This window comes from Chaetomium fimeti (genome assembly GCF_033439085.1).
Source record: "Chaetomium fimeti strain CBS 168.71 chromosome Unknown B0H64scaffold_6, whole genome shotgun sequence".
Classification (NCBI taxonomy): domain Eukaryota; kingdom Fungi; phylum Ascomycota; class Sordariomycetes; order Sordariales; family Chaetomiaceae; genus Chaetomium; species Chaetomium fimeti.
The window spans coordinates 2,678,159-2,693,641 of record NW_026944334.1 but is presented as its reverse complement, the minus strand read 5'-3'; the positions used below and the strand labels follow the sequence as shown (position 1 = coordinate 2,693,641).

The following is a 15,483-nucleotide window of genomic DNA, read 5'->3' as shown; positions in this document are numbered from 1 at the left end:
AAGTCCGGGGTCGTGAGTGGCTCAGGTTGGATTGGAGGATGCCCCAGAGGCTGGGGGCCGTTGAGTGAGTGTTTTGGGAGGATAACTCTAGGCAGGTCGTGGACTCGTAGCCTGCCGCGAATCATAAAATCATCATCAAGAAGCAAGATTAAAGACTGCTGAAGAGTGAAGAGTGAAGACGGCAGACACAAGGAGCCCGAGATCGCACGGATATCTTGGGTTAATACATTACTTTCCTTGCCCAAACTCCGACACGTGCAAAAATAAACCATAAACAGAGGGGACCGAGGTAGGTAAGTTTGAGGTATCCTTCTTCATTAGGCCGAGCTCTCTACTCTAATATGACCACCCCATATGCACCCCCTACGCCAGACGCTATGCTCAAAGTATGCACAACCCAAAGAAACAGCAAAACCAACTCCACATCCAACCAAGCCACCACCTAAAGCAGCTCGCACTTGGCCGCCTTATTCTTGCACTTGAACGCCTCCCTAAAATCATCCGAGTTCTCCGTCATGCCCCGAATACGTGTCATAGACGGCGCATGGACATCCGCATCCATCAACCTCGCCATCTCCTCCGGCGTACGAGTATTGCACCAGATATTCGCCGAGTACACAAAAAACAGCTGCTCCGCCGTAAACGCCTCCAGCCCCGGCAGCTGCTGGTTCCAGGTATCAGGCATGCTCTTACGAGCCTCGACCCACGCAGCATACGACGAGCGCATGCCGCCCGCATCAGCCAGGTTCTCGCCGAGCGTGTTCTTGCCGTCCACCTTGGCCTTGCCGCCGGGCACGTCCACCTCAAAAGTCGAGTACTGGTCGACGAAGCACTGGGCGCGCGCGTCGTACTCGGCGATGGTGGCGTTGTCCCACCACGGCTCGAACTCGGCGTCCTCGCTCCACTGCCGGCCCTTGTTGTCGAACCCGTGCGTGATCTCGTGCCCGATGATGCTGCCCAGTCCGCCGTAGAGCGCGTAGTCGGGGAGGTGGTAGTGGAAGATGGGGAGCTGGGAGATGCCCGCCGGGATCGTGATGGAGTTCATGGTCGGGTCGTAGAAGGCGTTGACCTCGGCGATGTTGTACATCTCGTTGCGGCTGGGCTTCTTGGCGACTTTTTCGTACTGTTTGGCTGTGTTGAACCGCAGGCTCGCGAGGACGTTGGAGAAGTGGCTTGAGGTGAAGTTGAGGCCGGTGTAGAAGGATGCCACTGACTCGGCGGAGTTCAGGTCGGGGTCGGACTTGGGGTAGCCGATGTTCTGGACCATGTTGTCGGCCTTCTTCAGGGCACGCTTCTTGGACGACGGGCTCAGCCACTTGAAACTCTCGAGGCGCTTCTTGAACTCGGCCCTGATGTTGGTCGTTATCCTGTCGGCCGACTGCAGGGTGAGTTCGGGGTAGGTGGCCGAGATGAAGTAGTGGTCCTTGACGTGCCGCACCATCTTGTCGGCCTCCTCGATACACGTCTCCCATCTCTCGACTTTCCTCGAGGGTGTCAATCCCAAGGCTTTCTCGAGGTCGGCGTCGTCAATGTATTTCCCCACCGCGTTGATGGTGGTCCACATCATGAACCCCTGCACGGCCGCCCTCGAGTGGTTCGTGACGAGGTTGGAGTACTCGGGCCAAAAGTCTGGAGCGTTTACTAGAATGCGCGATGGCGCCTTTCCAGTTGGCGTGAGACCGGTGACTAGCTTGTCGAAGCCGAACACGGGCGCAGCTTTGTCTATCTCGGAGACTGTCACGTTTTGGATAGTATTCTGCGACATGTCAGATTTCGGGTCTCGTTCCTCATAATCGTGGGCGTTGGGTAAGAGTGCTTACGATACCGTCGGCGTCGGGTCCCAGTGATTCCTGGTACTTCAGCCCCTGAGTCACCATGTCGACTTCTAACCCCATAACGGCTGCTCCAAGGTCGGCGGCCGCCTCGATGCCTAGATTGGGGTACGAGATGCGGAAGATATTTCCCAGCATCCTCCCATACGACTCCATTTTGTCCTCGTCGAAGTACATGGTCAGGTTGGACTGCAGGTACAGGTTGGGAGTGCTCCAGCAGATGCGGTTGTGTTTCTTTGTCCCATGTTAGTGACAGAGGAAGCTGTAATTAGGCGGTGCAAACACGTACCGCGTCCAGGAAGTCGGGCGTCACGGGCTCACCCCTTCCACTGCAGTAACTATAGAAGACGGGGATATCATGCTGCGCGAGAAGCAGCGCCGCCTCCTGCACGCCATCTAAGTCGTCCGGCCCGACCGCTGTGTCTAGGTCGGTGGGGGAAACGGGCCAGGTCGTGTTGACCGACACAATCAAGTCGTTCAGGGGCTTGATACCTGCGGCGGCGATAGCGTTCGTGTTCATGCAGGCTTGGTAGGCAGTCCGGAGCAGATCGAAATTGTCCTCCTCGACATTGTTGCGCGCGGTGAGCAGGGTAGACTTGAAGCCCGCTGCCTCGGCGTGACTGGTACTCTCCAGGATCGTCTTTAAGACACGAGCGGTGCGCTTCCCCGCCGCGGGGAGAGTGCCCGAATTATCACCGTGGTGTTCAAAAGCGCCGTAACAGACCACTAATACGAGGTTAGCGCCAAGGGCGGCTCTCGAGACATAAGCTATATGGCTAGTCGCTCACTCTTATCGAATTCGGTGCATGGGTCCATCTGCTCCCAGTTTGGGGCCAGGTTCTTGAGGACATAGGAGGCCCCGTGAACGCACGCTGGCGTTGTGCACACCGTCGAGCTCTGCCACTGACCCATCTTTACGGTGGGGAGGAGGGAAGGAGGGATGCGGGACAGTGGGAGGGTGGGAATCAAGTGTCGTCGAGGGGGTGGAGATGAGACAAAGGCCCCAAGCCATCGCGAAACGCCATTCTTTATATTTGCGTCTTTCAGCGATCATTCCTCGGCGCGCCTTACAAGGTTAAGCAGTGGTCGAAGGGCCTGACCTAACCGCCAAGCGTAAGCTTTCGCTGGAGGCGGGGGTAGACTGGGTCTGATGCCGCTCAGCCTCCGAGAACGAGGCGATCCATTGGCGGTGAAGCGAAGGCGCATGGATGCTCAGCCCAACCCCGGCCCCAAACCCTTGGGGCTTCCCGAAGGCAACCACATTTCAAGGGTCCAACTTGGCATGCTTTTCAGTGGAGAGGATGGGTCTCTGGCGAGGGTGCTGGTGGTATGGTGGCACCAGTCCCTCCTGTCAAAAGGCTGACGCCTGTGGGAGAATGGAGACTGAGTAATCGAGAGATTTGATCTTGGAGAGGTCTGCAGATCCTTGGTGTGACTGTCGTCCCTTGGACTTTTACACAGTAAGCAGTCACGTTTGTTACCATCGGAGGCTGAAAAGGGGGCTTCAGTGTGCTAAATCGGGTGTCTTGAGGCTTGGGCATGGAAAACAGAACACCCGGTGCTTACTTTCTCCATACCCTGCTCGGCATCTCAATGCGGTCTCGTGGCAAAAGCAGCCCACCAGAACGGGCGAGCTGTGCCTTGTGGGGACTTGAAGAGCCTCGAGAGCTCGTTCGTCTCTTCTTCGAGCTTGGCAATGCCAGGGAACGGGGGTTGGCGTTGCTTGTTTCTGGCGTCTGATTGAGTGACAGCAAAAGAGGATGCCATTCCTTGGTGCCAATCGCAACAGAGCACGTTGTTTTCCACTTTCCGCTGTCCTCTTTCTTTTCTGTTTGTCCTTGGAAGGATTCGGCCCCCTGCAAACGGTTTAAAATTTCAGGTCCTCCGCGTGCAGTCAGAGAAGGAAAAGCCTGGGCGATCATTTCGAGGCTTGATACCGAATAAAGAAATTGACTCTCAAAGTCTTCAGATTGCTTTATGTTCCTTTCTGAGTGCGTGCTTGATGGTCCGGGAACGATGACCGTAGTAGCAACCCAAGTTGTACGAACTAAAACAAACAAAGTGGACATACTATTGTATCTAGGGAGGTATTCTTAGCAAGCATTCAACGGAGCTTTGGTTTACAAGTGGCAATTTCGTCATCAACTGTAATTACTATGTACATTTGCGTAATAACTTGCTTTCGAGCGCCACCCGTTGTTGGTCGGTGTAGCCTGAGAACTTGAAGTCCTAGCATAGGTAGGTACCTCATTATCATCATGAGGCTAAGATGAGAACGGGTCCGCAGCTTGAAATGTCACTTGCGACCGACATAAAAGGCAGAGACGAGTGCGGTAAATCCATAATTAGCAGCTCATAATATGTCACAAGTCCAAGTCAAGAAACCTTGGTGCTCATCATCGAATATACATTGTCATGAATCATATACCGCCCCCGTCATGAAATTACATACATGTAAACAAGCTTAGATGGTCGGGCCACCACCGCAAGGCCCCGAATGGGAATGCCCAGCATGGCCGTGAGATCCTCCACTCCGCTTCAGGATCCGCGCGCGATCCGCATCCCACCTCCTCGTCTTGGTCTCCACCGGGGGCAAGCTCTTGAAGCTGAGGGCATACTTGGCCACCGAGTTCGCAATCGACAGGGTATTCAGCAGGTACGCATCCAACGCCAAGTTGCTCATGTCGTCGCCAATCTTGTGGTAGTTGACGTCGTATGCCACGCCGACCTCGCCGCCGAACAGCTTGGCCTCCTCCTCGGTCTTGGGCACCTCAGCGCCGGTGAAGAGACCGCCCGAGGGAATACCGTTCTCAATGAAAGCGGCGTAGTCGGAACGACCCGAGAATTCGGTAGGTACCGACGCTACGCCATTGGTCTTGAAAAAGTCCTCGAAGTCCTTCTCGATGACGTCGGAACCGGCCGGCCCTGTGAGGTTGAAGGCACCACCGTCGCCATCATAGATACCGTAGATGTAGTTGGGGCTGGCAATCTGCGCGGATGTTAGCGTGAACTCCGGGGTGGGTGCGTTGAAGGAGATGGATGTGCTTACCATATCAAAGTTGAGGTAGGCGCGGATCTTGGCCACCTCGGTATCGGAGCCGTTGATCGAGTTCATGTAAAAGTACGAGCCGAGCAGGCCGAACTCCTCGGCGCTCCAGAAGGCGAAGCGCACGGCGTTCTTAACGCGGAACTTGGCGAGTGCCTTAGCGACAGTGAGGATGCCAATGGTGCCGGAGCCGTCGTCGCTAGAGTTTATTAGCATAATTCAAAACTGGCAACCTCTTGGACGTCAACTCACTTGATACCGGGCCCGGCAGGCACCGAGTCGCTGTGGCCACCGAGAACCAACACATTGTCGTGGTCACCGCCCTTCGTCTCAGCAATGACATTGTAGCTCACGCGCTCCTCAACCAGCGCATCAATCTTGACCGCGGCGGTGACCTCGCCCTGGGCCAGCTTCTCCAACAGCACCTGGGCGTCCTCCAAGCTGATGCCTACAACGGGCGCATACTCCTTGAACGGCTCACCCAGGGTGCCCGCCAACTCGCCGGCCTCGTTGTTGTAGATGATAGCCGCCACAGCGCCAGCAGCCTTGGCGTTGATGGACTTTTGGCTAAAGGGACAAGTGCCGCGCGAGATGAAGGCGATATTGCCTGACACCTCGGCGGGGTAATCGGCGGCGTCGCAGCCGACGTTGGCGACGGCGATGAGCGGCCCGGTGGCTTCACCGCCTGGGGTGTAGGTCAGGATATCGGCCGGGATGTCCTCGCCGTCGACGCTGAGGGAGCCGGTACCCTCCGAGTAGATCTCGGTAAAGGGCTGCTTGACCACGTCGTAGTAGTCGAGGCCGGTCAGCGTCTCGTAGAGATAGTCGACGGTGGCGTTGTGGCCGCCGCCGCCAAAAGCGCGGTTGCCGCCGTTAGCGTCGGCGATGTCCTGGAGTTTCTGGGAGCCAGCGAGGAGGTCCTCAATATTGACCAGGGCCTGGAGCTTATCCGACTTGACGAGGGGCAGCTTGGGGCCACCGTCTCCGCAGCCGGGCCCCTTGGGGCCCTCATGTCCGTGGCCTGGTCCTCCGCCGGCGGTTGCCAGGGCGGGGACGGCGAAAGCGAGGAGAGAAGCGGTGGTGGTCCTCATCCTGAATTAATGGCCCAGAAAGATGTCTGGTTGGACTGAGGTGAGACAAAGGAGGGAGAGGAGGGAGAGGAGGAAGGGGGGGGGGTTGGCAATCAGCATCTCCATTCGCGAACCGAGGGGAAGGCCCTCAATATGTATTTCTCATGGGTGCAACACACGTGTACACTACGACCCGGTTTATCCCCCCCTGGTCTCTCGTCCCGACTTGGATGGTGTTTTTCCGAGGGCCGCTTGTCAGCAACATGCCGATCGCTTCGTACAACACCAACACAATCTCTCCCCTCGTTTGCGCCTTCTGGAAAGGAATTAATCAACAGCTGCACGCCATTCGGCACCGACATCGCGTCTGGGCGCGTCCCATTGTGGCAGCTGCTGCCCTGCTCGGCCGAGCAACTGCCTTGTCCAGTAAGAGTTGGGGGGCCTGCGATGTCCCGCCGCTAGGTCCGCAACGGCAGGTCCCAACGGTGTGCGCTGGGGCCAGATATGGTTCGCGATGCGGGGGAATGAGTCCGGCCATGGATTGGCCAATCAAGTCGCGATGGCTCCTTCTTCGGTTGGAGATGCCGGAGCTAAGATAACTCAATTTGTGCCTTCCATGGCTGGCGACTTCGCGGACCCCTGCCTCCGACCGATTGCGATTGTGGAATGTGACGCAGGAGCGACCGGAGCGACTGGAGCTGCTGCTTGCCCACCTGCTCGTCTTGGGGGGAAATCCCGCCTGGGCGCTGTTGACGACGCATCGGTTGCTGTTGGCGTGATCGGCGCTGTCAAGGAAACCCACCCCCGGTTATCCGTTCCCGATCACATGGCCTCGGCGACTTCCTCCCCTCCTCCCCACTTCGAGGGGAACTTTGAGTGTCCATCACGAGGCGAACACCACCAACTGTCGCAATTCAGAGTAGCATCTCGATATCAGACGAGTCCAAAGATCCCCCAGTCCTACCTGACCGTGCATAGAAGCGGGAGATCAGCATAGCGGTCTCACCTTGCGACCGGACTGTCGGGTTCAGGGCCAAGTCGACACCCGTCAAATTCCCGTTGGGTAGAAACGACAAGAAATTGAAGTAACATCGAGGAGGGGTCGTACAAAGATGATGAATGCGGACGAAACAAAAGGGGAGGGGAATGAGGAAAGCAAGTGGTAGCTGGCCGATAGTATCGGCAAAAGTCAAAAGCATCTCATTGAGGTCAAGTTAGACATAAATCATGGATATTAGCAGAACCAACTCCGAGGTCTATGCTCCCGGCTCCCCATGTCTGCGTGAACATTGCACCACATGGCCGTGTACAGACTCATACATTCTAAACTGTTAAACCTTGAAAATTCTCAGCCCGACTCGATGCGCCGGCAGTAATCACGCCCCTGGCTGACTTGATAGCGGCACAACCACACCTCCATGGCCATACCCAAGAAACCAGCGATGCAGATGCCTCCGCTATCGCTGACCGAGGTGGCCCCCAGGCTGAACTCGCGGTCCTCCGCCGGCACGTTCTCCATGATCTCGGCAAAGGTATTGACATAAACCGCGCCGCCGAGCAGGCCCTCCCAGAAGATGACGACGAAGATGAGGTAGACGGACGGGATGAAGTTGAGCACCGCGTGCAGCGTTAGCAGGACGAGGTTGGCGACCTGCAGAAACGACGGCAGGTACAGGTGATGGATCCGGATGAAGGGCGTCGACGAGCGCGAGATGAACACGCCGAGCTGGTAGAGGAAGCCGTAGAACGGGTAGTACTCCCTGAACTCGGAGAAGGGCGACTGGTCCAGCGGAAACAACAGCGTCGGCGCCACACCCTGGTTGATGGTGTACTCGGCAACGTACACAAGCAGTAACGGCAGCATGTACGGGAAAAACAACGCTCTCGCCCGCCGCACATTCCCCCAGAACGACGCCTTCCCCATCCTTCCCTCATGATGCGTATACGCGGTAGCCGCCACGGACGGTCCCGGCGCGAGCAACCCGGCCGAGGCCGCACCCGCGGGCACGTCCTCAAACCCCTCCTCCTCGGCCGTCTGCTCCGAATCCGCCACCTGCTCATACCCGCCCTTCCACCCCTTCAACGGACCCCTCGGCAAGATCCCCCAAAACGCAACCACCATCACGCTCGGCAGCAGCGCCCCCACCAGCAAACTCCCCCTCACCCCCAACCCAATCCACCCCGTCAACACCACATACAGCCCCGCCCCAACCAACCCAGCCCCCCCCGTCCCACTCCCCCACGCCGCCAAACTCACATGGCCATAATAATGCGTCAGCCCCAAAAAGCTCAGCTCCCCCCCGCCACTCGACAGACTCGCCAGCACTACCCCCAACAACTTCACCCCGACCGCCCCCTCGCGGGGCGCCGCCGCCACCACTAACATGCCCGCGCACGAGAGGGCGACAAAGACGGCGATGCGCGCGGCGTAGGGCACGCGGTGGATGAAGTAGGGCGCGACCAGCTTGGTCAGGAAGGAGGGCAGCACGTCGGCGAGCAGCACGGCGCCCTTGGGCACGGCGGTGCCGACGAGGTCTTGGGCGGCCGAGAGGACGAGGACGTAGAGGATGTTGTTGATTAGGCCTGGCATTCGGAGCGGGGTTGGTTAGTTGGGTTTGGGTGGGTTCGTCGGTGGAGGGGAGAAAGGAAGGGGGGTTGTGGGAAGGGAGGGTGGGTGTTTAGTGGAGAGTAGAGGGAGAGCGTACCAAACAACCAAAAGGCGATTACCACCGAGACGTCGGCGCTGCGAAACAAGTTGGACAGGCGAGCGCGGTAGAGAGCCCATGACGAGGATGGGGCGCCAGGCATCGGGAGCAAGCCCGAGGAAGAAGGGGAGCGATTCATGGTTGGTTTTGGTAGGTATGGGAAATAAATGAGTAAATGTCTACCGCTGTATTCCAGCCGCCATTTGGTTTGGCATGGGACGCGGCAATGCGGCCGCTGTCGGGACGTGAGTGCGCTGTGTCGTGATGGTTCACGGAGGATGACGTTCGGGTTCCAGTGGAGAGAGGCACGAGGTCAGCAGGCGCAGCGCAGGGGATCAAACACCCGACCCAAGCCGGCAACTCGGGGCAGGCACGGCAGGCAAAAGTGAGGGTGGGAAATGAGTTGACCCTAACCCTAACCAATTACTTTCACGCTTCTGGCACGACGAACACAACCCCAACCGCCATCATTCTTCAACTGCAAGAGAAACAAGGTTCGGTTACTACAAGTCTAGCTACACAAAAGAGAGCCCTCGCAACGCTATGCTATGCCAAGACCAAAACTAACGTCTGAGAAACGAATCGGCCGTTCAAGCTCGCCCAACCCGTTTCCACTCTAGCCCCTCGTACAGTCCAACTCCCTCCACTATTACCACGGTACAGGCCGAACCACCCCCATTCAAGTAAGAAGCCCAAGCTCACCATGCTAGCCCAAGAACTACCTATGATGGCATAACCCCCTGCCGCCACCGCTCAACCATATCCATATGCCCCTGCCCACCACCACCCGCAATCGGCATCGGATACCCCCCCGCCCCCTGCAGCGGCAGCGCATTGACGCTCATGCTCGCGGCAGCCCCATTCTGGTACATGCCCAAGTTGGGCGTCGACCCGCCATACGCGCTCTGCCCCATGCCCATGCCCACGCCCTGGCCACCAAGGAATGTACTCGACCTCTGCGGCTGCTGCTGCTGCTGTTGCACTCCCATCCCCAGCATGCCACCCCCATACCCCAAGCCCGACTGCGCTCCAGTCCCACCGCCACCATCATTGAACCGCCCCCCCATGTAACCGCCCGCGTGGCCGCCCACCGACGGCGCCGTCAGGCTGGTGGGCATCTGCGCGCGCATGGCCGCCATCTTGACGTCCATATCCTGGCGGTGGCGGGCGCCCTCGGCCTCGCGCCTCAAGCGTTCCTGTTCGCGCGGGTCCATCAGCATGAGGTTGCCGCCGTTGCCCACCGCGCCCAGGATGCCGGCCATGCCGACGGGAGCGGTCGGGGCGGGGCGGGCGCGCGGGGGCGTGTCGGCGTGCATGCCCAAGGGCGTGGCGGCGCGGTTGAGGGTGCTGAAGGCCATCTCGCGCTCGCGCGCCTCACGCTCGCGCTGGAGACGGCGTCGGCGCTGGCCGAGGGTCTCTTCCTCCTCCGGGACAGGCGAGCCGTTCTCCGCACCGGCAGCGCCATCGCCACCGCCACCGCCGTTGGTGTCGCGGGACACGTTGCGGCTGTGCGAGGCGTTGGCGCTGAGTTTCTGGGCGTCGCCCTCTTCGCCGGGGCCGAATTCTTTGAGCAGCTCGGCTGAAAATGAACTGCTGACTGGCCTGGTGCGCGGGAGCGGGTTTTCGGCTGCCAGACGGGCTCTGCGGGCTGCGAGGGTTTCGCCCTCGACCTCGGGCTCGCTTCCTTCTGGTTGATTGCCGACGGCGGAGCCCGGGCGGGAGCCGAGCATGGAACCAGCGCGGGAGCCGCCTGGCTGTGGAAGGCCCAGGTTTAGGCGGGATTGTGACCGCATGCCCGGCATGTGGCTCATGCGCTTTTGTAGTACCGCGAGTGACGCGGGTCCCTGCTCCTCTACCCTGCCCTGTAACCTGTCACGGCGCCGGCTAAGCGGCTCGTTCTCCTCTATCTCGCGGCGCTCCATCAGACCGAGTGGGCGATGCATCTCACTCATGAGCGTGCTAATATCCATGGTCAACCGGGTTGAACCCCCGGGGGCGGCTGACTTGGCAGCGAAGAGCATGCCGAGAGGAACTTCGTCGTCATCCTCTTCGTCCCGCTGCGGGGCCGCCGACGGATCCTCCCACGCAAGCGTAACCCGCTTCCCGTGTCTGGCCTTCCGCTCCACCTCGGCCACTGCGTCCAGCTCGAGAAGGGTGCTGCGCATGCCATCAGTGTGATAGAGAGGGCGAGTGCGTAGTTTGTCTTGCTGCTTGCGCAGCTGCAGTTCGGCAAGTAGCGTCGTGGGCGGTCCCTGATAAACGGGGCCTTCCTCCTCGCTCTCCGTCTCTGTTTCTTCGTCGGCGTCCGGTGACAGTCGGTCGGGTGAAGCACTCTCACGGGATCGGGCATCATCGTCCACGCTGCGCCGGGCACTCTTAGGCCTTGCGTCGTCATCGGATTCGTCGTCGGCGTGTTTTGCACCGAACAGGGAGAACCGGCTCGCCCGCTTCTTCTCCGGATTCACATCAAGTAGGTTACCATTAGAATTCCTCTTCACGAGCGTCTTCCGCTTGGGCTCGGCTGTATCAAGAAGATGGTTTCCAGAGTTCCTCTTGACCAGCGTCTTGCGCTTGGGTTTCTCTTCTGAAGCAGGGGTGGTGGGCGTGATCGGGGGCTGAGCCTTCTTCGCCTTCTTCTTCTTCTCCGGCCCATACACCTCGGCGCCCAGCTTGCCCGCGAACACGTGGTCGGTGAAGGCGCTGACGGGCGCAGCGGCGGATGCGTCGAGAAGACTATCCAACGTGGTCATGGCGGAGCCGTCCTTGACGTCGACCTTGTGGGGTTCGGAAGGCAGGTCGAAAAAGGCGCTTGCGCGTAGCTGAGGAGGCATACCGTCAGCGGCGATGGTGTGAGATTTGCGATTATCGGCGTCCGCTATGCGCTGAGGCCGACGAATTTCGCGTTGCTCCGGAGGTGGGTGGATGGTGCTCGCTTCAGACGGATGCCTGGCATGTGCCAGGTAATCTGGTCTCTCCGGTTCCATTCCAGAAGGTTGTGGGGTCAAGTCCGCGTCTGTGCTGCGTTCCCCGAGCAGCTCCCCCATGAAGGGAGCATCGTCATTACTCCTATGCAAGCCTTCGGTAGGATCGGGCAGCCAGACGCGGGATTCACGGGTTGCCTTTGGTACGCCGCTGACAACCTGAGAGCGCTGTGTGGCTCGAACTGGTGCCTTGGGTTTCTTGGACAACTTTGGAGGAAGGTTAAGCATTGCAGGGACAGGAGCGGGGTAGAACATCATTTGCTGCCCTGTGCCCGGGTCGAAGTATGTCGTAGGGCGCGCGGCTAGAGTGCCGTGAGGCCGAGCCGGGGGGTCATAGTGTCCCGGGTCCGGTTTGGGTGCGAGGTTCCCGGTATCAGGGTCGCAGTGCACGCCGTCAAAATCGCCAAAGGCCGCCTGGGCTTGCTCGTACGTTCCGCCGGACCCGGATGTCGTCGGCCTATCATCCTCAATACGAGGCGGCGGCCGGTAAGGCTGGTAGGCTTGGTACTCGTCTGGTTGGTGAAGCTGCAGCCGAGGAGTCGGGTCACCGCGGGATTCATAGCTTGGCTCGGGTCCGTTTGCTTCCTGGGCAAATTCGGCCTCGATAAATTGATGGGCGCTGCTGCGTATCGTTTCCTCGACATCCGGCGTTTCCCCTGCCGCAGCGGCGCGATCGGCCTCGTCAAGAGCCTCCCGCGTCAGGGTGGTGGGATGCTCAAGCTCGGCAATCTGTGCCAGCGACAGCCTGCTCGCAACGCTCCTGGTCGAGGCCTTACCTGGCCCGTGTCGTGGCAGGAATCGGAATTCCTGAGAATGTTCAAGATCCGCTAGAGCCCCGCCCATATCTGCATTTCCTGGTATGTGCGACGGCATGCCAATCGAACTTGCCTTGCTACCCGACCGAAGACGACCCGAGGCAGCCGACATGGAATGGTGCGGGCTCATGACAAAGCCTCCCGGCGAATAACCCCCTGAGCGCGCCGCGTTATTAATTCCCAGAATGGAGTTTTGTCTGCTCGCCACGGAAAGCTGAGACTGTCCGTGCACTGAGCCGCTGTCCGAGGTCGATGCCGCCCGAGCACGCAGGATCGACGACCGACGGCTTTCGGTCCGCTTAAGTTCGTTGTGTTCCTCACGGATGGCGTCTTCAATGCTGCTTGTCATAGACAGCCGCTCAGCGGTAGCTTCGAGGGCTGCAATATTGCCCAGAAAATTCCCGGCCTGAGACAGTTTGTTGGGGTCGGGAGCCGGGTGGCTGAGGGAGAGACTTGCGTTCGATGAGGTACGAACAATCGGCGGCCGAATCGGGGTTGAGGCGGCGCGGCTCCGTCGTTGCGGTTGGCTCGAGGACGGTGTTGGTCGGATCAAAGCGGTGTCGGCGACAACAGTGGAAGGGCGAGGAGCAGGAGCGGACGAGAAAGGCAAACCTGGGGCATCGTGTGCCTGGGAAACGCTCGAGATTGGGGCTGACGGATCAGGATCGGGCGTTGCGGCGGCAGTTTGCGGCACGGCGGTGTCTGTGATGGTTTTGTCTTGGGCTGCAATGGGTTCCTTTTGGTCTGCAGTGCCAAGACCGCCGCTTGCCAAAGTCGCGTCTAGAACCGATGCATCTTTGGTCGGAGAGGGTGACGAGGAGCGCGAGACGGACGGGGAGGGGGAAATCGAGGATGGACGCGACACGGGCCCCACCGGGCGCTGCTCTGCACTTTTTGACCGGAGCAGCTCGTATCCCAGGGTGGCGCTTGACTTTGACGCATGCAGCGCCTCGAACGATTCCACCATGGCGCCCACGATGGTTGGAGGGCCTGCGGAAGCGGATGCAGCCGGGGCCGTGCTGTTGCTGCTGCTGCGGCTGAGATTCCCGGTGCGCCTCAAATGTTCCATGCTCTTGGACGTGCTTAACAACCTGCCCGCCTCGAGCGAGGCGGGCGACTTCCCTCCTCCCATGTTATCCGACGGATAGAAGTCACTGGTGTCTATGGAGAGCGGGGTGAAAGTCTGGTCGGCCAGCGCCACGGAGGGCAGGGGCGAGGACGAGGACGGCGAGGCAGGCGAGGCAGGCGAGGCCACAGTGGTCGAGGTTGCGTGCGACACGGGCGACAGTGGTGATGCAGAATCTGGGGGATGGCTACTGCCGTCGTCGACCTGGTCGACGGCGTTGTACCTCACCGCCATGCTGGTGGGAACGGCGTGCGATAAGGGACAGGCGTTGGGCGATATATCAGCGGCATGGACAGACGGCTTCCTCCTTTCCAGTAAAATCGCTAATGACCTGGAAATGGCCAGTCGTCAATCGTCAGGTCCAAGACCCGCCTGCGCTCCAGGATGTTTATGGCGATTGTGGGTATCAGTGGGTGAAAATCAAGATCTAGGCCGGCGCTAGTCCCGTTGGTCCCGCCGATGGGACCGAATCGGCAAGCGCGGTGCGCGCTTCTGAGAGGAAAGAAGAAGGACGATCAGGTTCTTAACAGGAACAGCACAATGGATTTCCGGGTTGGAATGCAGATATGAAATCCGCACATGGCAAAAGAAACCTGGAAGCCAAGCCGGGAATTATTGGCCTGTCAAGCTGTCGTTCATCGTTCCTGGGCCGATCTCCCTTTTATTAATCTCGAGTTTGGCAGCGGCGCCCTGACCTGATACCGGCTGCTCCTGGCTGAGAACGGCGGGAACGTTGGTGAGTGGCACGGTGGGGCCTAATTCGTGCTTTTTCAACGGCTTCAGCACTGCTGCCTTCTGCTTCCTCGAACGCCGCCCGTGACCACCACACACCAGAGAAAATGGGTCGGCTGAGCATCAGCAGCACACCATCTTCGTTGATCGGTAGGACTAGCCTTTGCTTGGGCTGACCTCTCTCTTGCCCCTAATCGCGAACCTGACTCGGTAGACATTTTATTACTTGACTATCCGAGGTTCTTCTTGCGCTTTTGGCTTCTGGTGGCGTTTGCAGCTCCCAATTTTAGCTCTCAGCGGGTGCAACCGCCGGGGGAGCCCCTGCAAGGTCCTCGTTTCCCACGAGATTCCATCGATCCAGCCCATCCAGCTCGATCCAGTTCGGACTGCCGCCTTGGTTTGCAACACACCAACACAACTCCAACATGCACGCAAGCCAAGGCAGGAAGAAACTTGGTTTTCCAACCAGGCACGGGAGTTTTCCGGCATGTCCCCAATCACGACGCCGCAGACCCGCGGCATCTCTGATCCAACCATCCCAGTCCTTCTCCTTGCGATCCCTGTCCCGGGATTCGGGCGCTGTCCGTCACTCCATGCCGCTTCGAGGCGGCAATCCGGGAGGCTGCCGGTCGGTCGGTTTGTCGGATATCGCGGCAAGTCCACAAGTCCATGACATCGGTCAACATTGTGGTGGACAAGTCATCATCATCATAATCCCCTCATCGGTTTCATCAGAGTGCTTCTCCTGCACCAAACTTGCAGCTTTGGCCCCGCATTGGATATGCCGGACATGTCTGTGCACGGCGGGACGGACAGCCCCGTCGTCATCGAAACCCACGGCCACGCGACTCGCCAGGGGCATTTCACGGTTGGTCGGGACGACGATGGGAAAGGGGCCGAAAGTGTCCAAGCACGTCCCGTCGTGAACGACGTTCATTTCACGCTGAAAGTGGGCGTTATGAAGGCCATAACCGGTCATATCCGCTCCCATCATCCTTATCTTTTCCCCAACAACAGTGTCGAACCCGAACCCGTCACATCCCGAGTTTCAATCGACATCTTATCCCCGTTGACGATCTTGGGGCTCCCTGCAAGTTCGCTGGTTCGGCAAGAAGGATGGGGCAGGGTTCTGTCGAACATTCTCAAAATCTGCGAACCGAGGTCTCCGCCTCGGCC

At 59.2% G+C, this 15,483-nt stretch overlaps 4 protein-coding genes across 4 annotated transcripts; all 4 read right to left on the bottom strand.

The window, feature by feature from the left end:
* Positions 1–312: 312 nt before the first annotated feature.
* On the bottom strand, positions 313–2,883 carry B0H64DRAFT_346360 (uncharacterized protein). The gene is made up of 4 exons (XM_062801331.1): positions 2,621–2,883; positions 2,122–2,558; positions 1,821–2,066; positions 313–1,756 (listed from the first exon to the last, which is right to left on the bottom strand). Exons 1-4 carry the CDS (start codon positions 2,742–2,744, stop codon positions 443–445), a joined length of 2,121 nt encoding a protein of 706 aa, XP_062657184.1. The 5' UTR covers positions 2,745–2,883; the 3' UTR covers positions 313–442.
* Positions 2,884–4,194: 1,311 nt separating this feature from the next.
* B0H64DRAFT_218229 (uncharacterized protein) lies at positions 4,195–6,215 on the bottom strand. Its single transcript, XM_062799537.1, has 3 exons — positions 5,131–6,215; positions 4,882–5,077; positions 4,195–4,821 (listed from the first exon to the last, which is right to left on the bottom strand). Exons 1-3 carry the CDS (start codon positions 5,967–5,969, stop codon positions 4,297–4,299), a joined length of 1,560 nt encoding a protein of 519 aa, XP_062657183.1. The 5' UTR covers positions 5,970–6,215; the 3' UTR covers positions 4,195–4,296.
* Positions 6,216–7,201: 986 nt separating this feature from the next.
* On the bottom strand, positions 7,202–8,948 carry B0H64DRAFT_364441 (batten's disease protein Cln3). The gene is made up of 2 exons (XM_062801834.1): positions 8,654–8,948; positions 7,202–8,531 (listed from the first exon to the last, which is right to left on the bottom strand). The coding sequence occupies exons 1-2, from the start codon at positions 8,790–8,792 to the stop codon at positions 7,297–7,299; spliced, it is 1,374 nt and encodes a 457-aa protein (XP_062657182.1). The 5' UTR covers positions 8,793–8,948; the 3' UTR covers positions 7,202–7,296.
* A 353-nt stretch (positions 8,949–9,301) lies between these two features.
* Positions 9,302–14,082, bottom strand: B0H64DRAFT_218210 (uncharacterized protein). The gene has a single exon (XM_062799536.1). It carries the CDS (start codon positions 13,807–13,809, stop codon positions 9,376–9,378), a length of 4,434 nt encoding a protein of 1,477 aa, XP_062657181.1. The 5' UTR covers positions 13,810–14,082; the 3' UTR covers positions 9,302–9,375.
* Between the last annotated feature and the right edge of the window lie 1,401 nt (positions 14,083–15,483).

Excerpts from the sequence above, each read along its gene's own strand:
- B0H64DRAFT_218229 (XM_062799537.1), bottom strand. The coding sequence starts at position 5,969 with ATGAGGACCACCACCGCTTCTCTCCTCGCTTTCGCCGTCCCCGCCCTG. Across the intron at positions 5,078-5,130 it reads CCTGCCGGGCCCGGTATCAA|CGACGACGGCTCCGGCACCA; the intron begins GTGAGTTGACGT and ends AATAAACTCTAG. Across the intron at positions 4,822-4,881 it reads CCTACCTCAACTTTGATATG|ATTGCCAGCCCCAACTACAT; the intron begins GTAAGCACATCC and ends ACATCCGCGCAG.
- B0H64DRAFT_364441 (XM_062801834.1), bottom strand. The coding sequence starts at position 8,792 with ATGAATCGCTCCCCTTCTTCCTCGGGCTTGCTCCCGATGCCTGGCGCC. Across the intron at positions 8,532-8,653 it reads AATCGCCTTTTGGTTGTTTG|GCCTAATCAACAACATCCTC; the intron begins GTACGCTCTCCC and ends TCCGAATGCCAG.
- B0H64DRAFT_218210 (XM_062799536.1), bottom strand. The coding sequence starts at position 13,809 with ATGGCGGTGAGGTACAACGCCGTCGACCAGGTCGACGACGGCAGTAGC.
- B0H64DRAFT_346360 (XM_062801331.1), bottom strand. The coding sequence starts at position 2,744 with ATGGGTCAGTGGCAGAGCTCGACGGTGTGCACAACGCCAGCGTGCGTT. Across the intron at positions 2,067-2,121 it reads CGCCCGACTTCCTGGACGCG|AAACACAACCGCATCTGCTG; the intron begins GTACGTGTTTGC and ends CATGGGACAAAG. Across the intron at positions 1,757-1,820 it reads GACCCGACGCCGACGGTATC|AATACTATCCAAAACGTGAC; the intron begins GTAAGCACTCTT and ends GACATGTCGCAG.